Here is an 11847-nt window from a genome sequence, read left to right on the forward strand (position 1 = left end):
TGTTGGGTGTTTATATATAAGAGTTTAAACGGTATAAATGTATTATCAAATAATTTAAAAATAAATGCAAATCATGGTTTATTGGTTAAGGTAGTTGCTAGGCCACCTAAAAATCTGAGTTCATAACCTTCTATTTTTTATATATTTTTATAAAAAATTATTTTTTATATATTATAGAGAGAGATCCACACTAGAAGCAGGTCGACCGAATGTGGACTTAGATTCGATTAGGTCAAAACTCTATAATTAAGGTCCTACGTTAATGATTAAGCTGTTGAATGTAATCTACTATCTTAAAACTGCTTGCACACAAAAAAAATTATATTATTTGAAGAATCCAATCTTATGCATTAAGTAATCAAAAATTAGACAGTTTAATTAAAACTGAATTTGATATATTTTTTGATCACTTGATGTATAGGCCAGAGATCTTCAAATCATATGATTTTTGGTATACAAGCAATTTTAAAATAGTAGATCACATCCAACGATTTGGATCATCGATGTAGGATTCTTTTCTAGATCCTATAGGGTACTACTAAATGAGTTAAGGATACCAATGGATCAAGCATGGGTCAGATCAGCTAATATCCATACCCATCTTACAACTAAAAATTTTATTCTCATATCCATCCAATATCCATATCGGGTCGCATTGGCTAGATAGAGAGATTGAGTCTAGTCGGATCAAATTGGGCCAGATCGAATTCACAATCAAAATTCTTATAAAAATTATATATATATATATATATATATATATATATATATATATATATATATATATATATATATAATATATATATATATATATATATATATATATATAAAGTCAGGCTAGAATCAAGACGATCGGATTTAGACTTAGATCTGGTCAGATCAAAACTCTATAATAAGAGTCCCAAATCAATGATCCAAACTATTGAATATAATCTATTATCTCAAAACTGTTTGCACATAAGAAATTATATGATTTAGAGACTCCTAGTCTATATATCAAGTAGTTAAAAATTGGACAGCTTAAAAAAAATTAAATTAGATTTTTTTTAATTGCTTGATGCATAGGTTAAGAATTTTCAACTTATATGATTTTTTGTGTGCAAGCAATTTTGATGTAGTATATCACATCCAACAGCTTGGATCGTCAATATATGACTCATATTATTCAATTTTGATTTGATCAGATTTGAATTCAAATTCAGTGACCTTACCTAAGTCTGCCCCTATATATATATATATATATATATATATATAATTAGATTTAGGTATCGTATATCCGAGGGGCAAATTTCAAATTCATCCCAAATCTAAATGGGCTTTAATTTTAAATTCTAAAAATACATAAAGATATGCTAACATTTTTTGATATGAATTATTATATAATTATAATTATTAATATGATATTTTGATAATGATAAATTTATTATTTTGATAAAAAAAATGTAGAGAGATAAAGGAGGGAAAAGGAAAAAAAGAAATCAAAGAAATTCTAATTTACCATATATGATTATTTTATATGAGATTTTTTTTCTCAATAGGATTTTATGTATAATTCTATAGGACCAAATGCTATATCTTATCATGTAATTCTGCACCATTTGATGAATGATGGAGAGGATACATGGCAGCATGCTGTGAGTCAGATTCATGGTCTTCGACCAGGCGTCAACCATGGGCCTCCCTCTGATAATCTGTCTTAGCCTCCTAGCAGGAGCCTGTAGGGCCGGCCTCCTGATCCCTTGCTGCCTCAACTCTCTCCCCTAGGCCTTAGGCCTCCACGGCAAAGCGCAGAGCACCCTTAGAACAAGCCAGAGAAAAAGGAACGTGGAGAGCCACGCTTCTCTGAGAGGGACGTGGCCACGTGGGTACTCTTTTAAGGAGCGCAACGGACTGGTCGAGGGAAATGTTATATCATGTTTGCTCATGAACGGCTTGGATTTACATAGACATCTTCTCTTCATGTTGTTCCAGTTCCACTGCTATAAGCCTATAAAATTTCAATTTTTGATGACGGGACTCCCATCCAGAACCTCAACATATGTAGATTTTCTAAAGATTTAAAAAATCTAAAACCTTTGTCGGTTCCTACATTTTCTTTCCCCCACTTTTTTTTTTTTTTTTGCTTTTAATCCCGTGAATCACACGACTGATAACTCTTACATGGAACATTTTTTACATTTATTCGTTTAGGATCATACAGATATTCTAATATATATATATATATATATATATATATGACCATCAACGAACAAAACTCAGAAGAGCTGCTCTTTACGACCAATAAAAAATGACCGGTGATTACAATCAAAGAAGAAAAAGCAGTACTCTAGATACTGAAACATTCGTCTCTTTCACCTAAAAGAAAATATGACATATTAAATTCACAATTTACAAATCTTTTATACAAGCATCAATTTCATAATTGTAAGCCACATAAGTCTGGTACATCAGATTACAAGCTGCATAATGGGGAGAGCATGCTAAATTCCACCTACATACAGTTGTCAGACAACTATAAAACAACACCAAAGAAGCAGCTTATATTTCATGCAGTCAGGACAGCAAGTGAATGAATACACATTATTTCAGTATCCATTACACACACATGGCTTGAAAGATCACCAGAAGATATGAAAGTTAAAAGCCTGAAGAATTATAGGAACTAATGTCAGAACCGCCTGCAAGAAGAAAAAAGAATCATCAACAAGCATTACAGATAGTACCCAAAAATTAAGTATCACGGACCGGTGGAGAGAAGTATAAAATGATTACTATCACACAACATATAGATAGTTACAAAAGGAAAATCAGAGGTTGATGCACACTGCACAGATGTCCATTGAAGTACATGCAGCCCCACATCCCAAGTGTTGAAAGCATCACTATTCTGATATTTGACATTTTCAAGCATTAAAACTCGATGCATGAAGCCGGATTCATGATGCACAAGGGTTTAGCTCATGTTACTGAAAATGACTTGAATATCTTTTGTACCATATAAATATTTTATGGGAAAACAGATGGGGCACTAGGCATGATAAGAAGGGTTACACCTAGCAAATTAGCCGCCTCTTTGGATGGGTCAAGACCAAAGAGGGGAATAAGTTCAATGCGTACCTGGAAGCAGATTCCATAAAAGAAAATTAAAAAAAAAAAAAAAAACTCATATGATCTTTATATCATGCTGTCTTATTAAATTCTTCTTATAGATTCTGAATTTGATACATATAAAGATCATGCAAGTATTAAAAGCATGATATAACCTTGACAATGGGACAAGACCAAGTAAATATGACAGTACTGACAAAAACATGAATCGATATATTGTTATTAGAATGACAGATCCATAGCGCTTAAGCAATTGTTTGCACTTAAATAAAGTGGAAGCAAGATTGACCAATTATAATGACAAGTTCTGTCAAATAGATGACTCCATATATTGTTATTAAAATTACAAATCCATAGAGATTAAACAATTTGCATTTAAATAAAGCAAAAGCAAGATTTTAATTGCTTCATTGTGCTGATCATGCTGAACTGGAGCGGGATGGTGCCAGCAAGACACATGTATGTGCGCATTTGTATCCTGTGCATCACAGGATAACAAACATGCCAGTTCAGGATGGGTCGATACACATCCCATTAATACTGGATTGGCATACCATGTGCCACCAGCACTTAAATCCTTGAGTGAGAATATTGACTTCAGAAACCATTTTATGAATAAGAGCATTATCCAAGGAATAGAACAAATCAACATACCAAAAACATTAGACAATAAATCTTAAGTATCAAATTCAGATGTAAGCTAGATACTTGCCGCAACGGTACATGCAACCAGTCCTGGTTTCTCTCTGTAGTCTAAAGCAACAAACAGTAGAATGAAAACGCCAACATACCATGGAATTGCAGCAAGAAAGAAACCAGACAAGAACCTTACATAGAACAAGAACAACTTGTCAGCATATTCACTAGAAATTTGAGATTGACAAGATAAAGTACAGCATGCTAAATGTACTAGGTATGGATGTCAAAATAAGAATGCATGCATCCATACATGCGGTACGAAGTAAATCATAATGCGATTATGTGGATGCTTGGTCTTTTTTTATGAGTGACATGCAATATCCTTACCCAATTACTTATATACTAAGGCAAAGGTTCAACATAGATGTCTTTAACAAGTGAAAACAAGACATCATAATGGTAGTTGTGATATGTCATCTGTCGTATTGAGATGAGTAAGTCATCCCATTAAAACAGTGTATTGCAACCACAGCAGGTTGAAATGGACTAGTTTTAAATTGAATATATAGAAACAATTGTATGATAGTAATTGTTGCTTATGGTATTGATATGAATTTGTGTACATGTACAATGTAGACATTTATGTCTATTTATATAGCTTTACTACTAGACAGAGAGGAAGGAGAGAAAAAATGCAATATAAGACACAAGCATGCATCATCTACCAGCAACCAGTTTATAAATTCTTACTAAAACAACAAAAGAATGAAGATGGAAAGGCGGGGAGGGGGAGGGGGTGGGGGGAGGGAGAGTTGTGATAGCAAGCAGCTACTTTTACTATAAAAACATCTGCAATCTAAGTGTTGACAACAACAATTTTTTCATCAACAGAAGAAAAGGTTATGCTTAACTCTATCATGATTACATTCGCTGTTGAAGTTTAGATGACCTATGAAGCAAGATAAAATGAATATCTTCCATCATGAATGCTAGTTTTACCAGAAAATTAGTGAGAAGCTTAGTGTAAAAATTATCTCCAAGGTTTCTTTTTGTATGGATAAGCAATCAATTCAAAGTTTCAAACTTTCAAGCATTATAAATAATCTAACCACAGAGGAGAAAAAAAGAAAGACATGTTACAAGCATATATTACAAAGCAGGCTGCAAAATAGGGACTTCCATAATGAGGAAACACATTGTTTGAAGATTGTTCATGCAAAGCCTGACATCAAATTCAAAATGAAAATATTTTACCTCACTTATTTGATAAGCTCTAATATAAATACTGAAGTTAGACAGGCATACTCACAGAAACACAACCCACCAGGCTTGCTAATGGTCCAGGCCATTCACTGACCAAAAAACCTCTTTCCGGTTCAAGTGAAGGCCTAAATTTTAGGTCCTAAATAATTAAAGAAGTGTGTAGGTCACCCTTGATTGGTCCAAGAATGGCTTGGAGCCTCGACAATGAATAAAGATGTACATGTATCTCTATATTTTTTATATAAGTACACACTTATGGTCTATGCATACACATACTCACATGGATACCAAAGTGTAAGTAGTTTTGAATGATGAAATCATGGATCAAAACAAAACAAATCATGACTTCTAAATTCTAATTTAAAACCATTCATCTAGTGATCACCTCATACATTGATAGAAGCAAAAGATATTATGTCCTGGCGGGACAGAGGATATCCCGACTGTCCTGTCTCGTTTCTATGAGAAAACGAGACTGAGATGGGCTTAAGAGTCCAAAATCCATCCATGCAGGGACAGAATAAGAAAGAGGAAAGAAGGAAAAGAAGGAAAAATGAAGAAAAGCAAAAAATGAAAGGAAAGAAGAAGAAAAATGAAAAAAAAGAAAGGAAGGGAGAAGAAAAGAAAGAAAAAGAAAAGGAAAGAAAAGAAATTAGAAGAAAAAAAAAAAAGAAGAAATAAAAAAGAAAAAAAGAAGCAAGAAGGACAGAAAGATAGAGAATATCCACTAGGATGTATGACTGAGACTACCGTCGGGACGGTACAGGATAGCGGGATATCCCATTCCATAGAGAAATCAGAACATATTTGTCTTACGGGATTTAAAATCTTAGATAAAACATTCCGCATATTTCTTTTCTTGTAAAACTTGTGTATTTCAACCGATGGAAATCATGGTGACAGTACATATCATCAATTTTGATGGCCAAACAATTAAGCCTTGGGAAAAAGCATGAATATGTTAGTTAAGCCTGACATCATTCAAGTAATTCTATGATCCTTTATATGTAGAAACATGTAATGCAAAGTACTGGTAATCCATTTTAGGTGTGATCCGAAGCCCTATATGTGACTATCAACAAGCAAAGAAAACAATGATTTAATATTCCACTTAAACCTCAAAAGAACTTTGTAGTTTGTACAATAAATACTAAATCATGTTTTAGTTTACTTTCACAAACTATAAAAATGTTAGCATCAAGGCCAAGCTAAGAATAGTGAATTCTGTTTTGATCACAGAATAGATTCAAAGAATATTCAACTCATGGGTGACACAATAATTGCCATTAACCAGGTAGCATACTTAGCTCAAGCGATAAAAGATTCTTTCCACATCCTGACAGCGTTGTCAAAGAGTTACTGCACAATCATGTTGTTGCATTCGATGAAGCCAGATAAATGCCTTTTCCTTCGAAGTTGAGCATGCCTTTCCTTTCACCTTCAACAATAGGATTTCTATTCTACTCCTTACACCAAGTCACTGTTGCTGATCAATTTTGCAGCAACAATGTCAAAATTTTTAAATGCACATGTTAAGTTGCATTTTATTTACAAGAGCAATAACTCTCTGTTAATATGGTTAGTTATGGAGATCTTCTATTAGGATGGCTGAATTTAAATTCTATGGGAAACTCCTTTCTTGTCATTGTGACATTTTTCATTTATCACCAGTGGTTTCCACAATTTATGTTTATCAGAGTTAAATTCCACCATAAGCTGCATATCAATTGCCATTGAAAATCTTCATGCACCTTAACTTCATCTATATTGATTGGAAGAACCACTAGCAGGATAGCACCCAGCTAGTTTTAGAAACCTGGGACAGCAAATACTGATTTCCACAGCAGAAATAAGTTGTATGCTGTGCAGGACACTGGATGGATTTGCAAAACAGCAAATTAGGGGTTCTAAAGCCTGTGGGAAGTTATAAGGGCCACATAAAGGAATGAAACAAGCTCAAAACTACAAAAACGTGACAGGCTTTCTTTGGGTTCTCTCCATAATCAGCAAAACATCTGAATTTCACATGATTTTCTGTGGGCTAACCACACACTAAAATTCAGATTCCCTGACAGATTGCTACAAAGGATCACTTGATTGTTATAAACTCTCTAAAGTAAGAAAAGTACAAAAACTAAAACATGGAAAGGTTTGCCACAAATAGGCACTTGTGGCAAACTACAAAACTGCACTGCAGAACTCTATTCAAGATGAGATGATGGGTCTCAAGTACTTGTCTATTAATGGGGTATCATGTTGCCCTCCAAGTCAAAGACAAACTAAAGCTAAGGGCAACAAGCTAACAACCCATGTCAGTGCTGCAGTTTTCTCTCCAAAGAATGCCAGCTGGAAGCAGAAAACAGCCAGGCAGCTAGGGAGTTCCAAAGATCAAGACAAAAAAGAGAGGGTGAGATGCTATATTAGTGGTAGATTAGGGCATATTTCTCAAACATTTCCTCAGAAAGGATAACATCAACTGAGAGAAATATTGAGGATGCAGAATCCAAGCAAGAAAAAGGAGTTGCCACGGTTTCAATTAAGAACACCGAGGGAAATTTCCTTCCTTTCACAGAGTCATGCATGTACAAAAGCAACAACCTAATCACTTGAACAATGATTTAGCATCTTCAAGATACAGACACAGGGTAAAGAACATCTGTGATCTTATCATAGATGGTGGAAACACAGAAAATTCAGTTTTCACCAAGCTGGTTGAGAACTTAGATCTGAAAATAGAGCAAGAATGAGCACCCATATCAGATCTCACTTCCTTACACTTCAAATGCTTTTATTTGTTGTTATTTGTTGTCAATAGAAAAGAAAGATCTAGATAGCCTAAATAACTTATATGCGCCCTTTCTGTGTCATTTTGGATTAAGAGTAAGAAATCCAGACTCGAATTGATGTGACATTCCAAAGTGCTCATGAAGGGCCACATCAACAATTGTGCCAATTTCTGTGACATCTCATAACTGGATTATGTTTGCAGTGATTTGAGTACATGAAGACAAAGATGATGAGACGGAGGGCAAGCGCCAGGTATGGGAGAGGGCTTCAATAAAAGATGTGATTATCATCGGTGAACCTATGCCTTTAGAGGTGAACTGTTTTCTCTAGCTCAGTTGGAGGAAGAGACTAAACACTAGAGATGTTATTGCCAAAAAACTTGGGAAAGATTTGGGAGGCTGTATATTCTGCAGAAATTCAATTGAATTTGTGGACCATTTGTTTTCCGAATGCAGCTTCTTCACCGACATCTGGAGACACATCTGTCGGCTACTTGGAGTGCTGAACTCGCATTGTTCCTTTCAAGATCTTTGCTTGAAGTGGACTAACAGGAACTTCACAAAGACAGCACAGCCAGCTGCTTTGATGCTCATTGGTGGAGTTACTTGGACAAGCTGGAGGGGAAGAAACTCGTGCATCTTCTTGAATAGACATGCCTCAATCTGTTCGGTTGCTAATGAAGAGTTACATCTCTTTAACTTCTGGTCAAATCTTTGCAGCGCCAAGCTACTAGTGGAACATGTAAAAATTTGGCACAAGATCAGAAAGCTGCAAGATTTGTTGGAGAATCCTTGATGCTCAGCCTCTTTCAAACCCAGCAGTAGTCAGCTTCTCCCATCAACAGATGTTTCCTTGTTTCCTGTGTACCCATGATCAGGGACATCTTTGATGTTTCCTTGTTGCATTGGGTCTTTACCGGATAAGAAGACAGGATTTGGGTTTTTTAGACTTTCTGTTGCTCTGTCCTCGGCTATAGTTGGGGGCCTGTTCCCTTCTCTGCGCAACTCTCTGTTGTGGCTCCTGTAAATTTCCTTTGTACATTTTATCCTAGACAATAAAGCCCAGGTGGCTGCTTTCTCAGCCTCCTTTTATCTCTCAAAAATTATCGGTGCACCTAATGCTTTGGCACAGAGGCTCGATCAAGCAATTTTACAAGATGCAAGTCAAACACTCCAAATAAACAAATGAATGCCATAGGATGTAAAACCTACTGATGGAATATGAGCTAGAGACTGCAATGAGGCTTCAGTGCAAAAGACGCATCAGTTACCATGTATACAACTAATATACGGAACATAGCATCCGAATTGAATATGCATAACATGAATGCTATACACATTAAAAAGGCATAGGTTTTAGTCATTAAATTATGTTCTACACTTTTGTTTTCTATGACAAAACGTTATTTTGTTTTCTTTCCTTATTAGCTTTGGAGGCATCATGGGATTCATAGAACTCCAAGGATGAAGCTTTTCCATTTTAAATGGTTGTATCATATGATAATTGTTGCGGGCAAGGGCTCATAGCTCGGGCGGGTTGGGCTCCACTCCCGCATAAAGGCACCTCACAAGAGAGAGAATGTCCCATCTCACATAAGCCAGAGTCTCTTAACTCACAACCAATGTGGGACTAATAATACCCTTCCTCCTACACCACAACAGTAACGTCTAATGAATAGAATTTTGCCTCAACAATTGCATCATAGAAAGCATCCACCCAGAGTTCGCATAAGAAAAACAAGTTGGATTGTTGGATCTAAATCATTAGTACCTAGGAACGAGTACAAAACAAACATATGCAACTCCCCGAAGACCCTTCTCACGAACGGTAATTGAATCAGGTGATGAACAAGAAGCATTACAGCGATCACTAGTAAGTCCAAAATTACTAAGAAAAAAAGAAGTTTGAAGAGAAGAGTTAGAGAATTCTGACTCACAATGCCCAGCCGATGCCAATGCCGCAGATAGGCAGTGGCGGCTCCCTCATGGTCATGGGGATGCCATCCACCAACGCCTGATAGGGCTGCGTCTGATACCCAACTGAAACATATATTCCCAAGGAGACAAAATAAAAGGGACGTCAGAATCAGAATAGAATATTTGAATTCAAAGACAAAAAAATACGAACGAGTCATGCGAGATCCAAGGAAAGACGAGAAATTGGGGAGGGAGGCACGAACCTGGGATCGCGTGATAGGTGGCCGGCGGGTTGTGATGGTAGACAAGAGGAGGAGGATATCGAGATTGAGGAGGGAGAGGTGCGGACGGTGACGGCGGCGGAGGTGGCGGGAAGGTGCCGTAGCAAGGAGGCTGCTCGACGGAGATCTTCGTCGGATCGTCCTTCCCACTTCGTCCGCCCATCGTCGCCATCTCTGTCTCTCTCGGAGGGAGGACGATGTATTATTGGTGTGGGACGATTTTGGGCCCTTCTAGATCTAACGGCGGGGGAATCACGGGACGGGGACGGGGACGGGGACGCGGTTTGCCTGCACGCTGTTAAAGCGGAGGAACACGCATCTAACGCTGTCAAGAAATCCGCACCGCCCGTGGGTTTACGCGAGGACGCGGTTCGGTTCTTCTGGTACGCGTCGATGTGGCTCGTGAGAAGCGTTGGATTCTCCGACGCCGCATTGTCGGGTGTCCGAATTTAGGGACTCGTTTGGTTGGCAAGCAGAACCTTTTTTTTTTTTTTTTTCAGATAATAATTTTTTAAAAATAATATTTTGATATATTTAATTGATCATAAAAAAATAATTTATTATAAAATAATTTATATTTAAATAAATATTTATTTTTTAAAAAAATTTACGTAAAATACATATTATATCATTAGTAGATATAAAATCATACATTTTTACTCATAAACTTTATATAAATATTAATATTATATTTATATTAATATAAATATAATATAAATATATTATAATATAATATTAGATCATAATAATTTATTATGTTAATATAATACTAATATATTAATATAATATTAATATAATATGAATATTTTAATATAATAAATTTATTAATATAGATATAAATATAATATTATATTAATATAAATATTATATTAATATTAATAAAAATATTATATTAATATAAATATTAAATTAATATATAAAAAATAATAAATATTAATATTATATTTATATAAATATTAAGATAATATTAATATAATATTATATTACTATTCAGTATTTCATTCTAACCGTCCATTGATTTTTTACTAAATTTTAGTTATGGATCTAAAAGAATATTTTAGAAAAAAAAAGTACCACTATTTTTCATATCACGGGAAGTGCCAAAATCCACTTTCTCCATAGATTTCTACTTCCTATAAAATATGAAAAGTGACTTTCTATGAAAAGTACTTTTTTCTCTCTCTCCTCTTAAAATTCTAATCAAACAAAAAGCTCTTTCTCCACTTCTTAAGAAGTGTCTCTTCCCCCTTCACTTTTCGTTAACCAAATGAGTTCTAGATGCATCAGCTTCGGAATGAGTTAAAATGCATCATGAGTCATTTCTCTCCAATAGTAAGGTGGCCTTTGGTTATGTAAAGTGGATTGATGGTATTAGATCATTAGTGGTACATATCTTAAGATCATTTGATCCTGACGAAACAAAATCATTTTTGTATACTATGCTTTAATGATTAAAGATTTTTTTGATATATATGAGCAGGGGCGGCTCAACATATATGGAGACCTAAATCTAAATATTAAAATATGAGTTTTTTTCTATTGAAATTTATGTAAATTTTTTACTAAAATTTTATTTTTCTAGCTTTTTGGAATGCAAAATTTTTAATTAAATTTTTATAATCAAATTCTTCTAATATTTTTTTTCAATTGATAATATAGCCAATCTATTTAATTTTTTTGAGATATTATTGACTTTAAGTAAAATTTTATTAATTTTAATTTTAAAAAACTTCTTTCTGCCGAAGCAACACTTGTTGGAATTGTTAACATTATTCTAAAAAAATAATATATACCTTTAAAAAAGAGTCGAGTCGTGTTATATAATTGAATATGTCTATTGGACTATTATTTTTTAC

The 11847-nt window shown here is 34.7% G+C and overlaps 1 protein-coding gene across 1 annotated transcript; it reads right to left on the minus strand.

Annotated features, from left to right (window-relative positions):
* Positions 1–2346: 2346 nt before the first annotated feature.
* Positions 2347–10256, minus strand: LOC105040992 (uncharacterized). The gene is made up of 4 exons (XM_010917764.4): positions 9974–10256; positions 9731–9833; positions 3818–3932; positions 2347–2675 (listed from the first exon to the last, which is right to left on the minus strand). The coding sequence occupies exons 1-4, from the start codon at positions 10161–10163 to the stop codon at positions 2616–2618; spliced, it is 468 nt and encodes a 155-aa protein (XP_010916066.1). The 5' UTR covers positions 10164–10256; the 3' UTR covers positions 2347–2615.
* Positions 10257–11847: the final 1591 nt, after the last annotated feature.

Source organism: Elaeis guineensis, chromosome 3 (genome assembly GCF_000442705.2).
Source record: "Elaeis guineensis isolate ETL-2024a chromosome 3, EG11, whole genome shotgun sequence".
NCBI classification, from domain to species: domain Eukaryota; kingdom Viridiplantae; phylum Streptophyta; class Magnoliopsida; order Arecales; family Arecaceae; genus Elaeis; species Elaeis guineensis.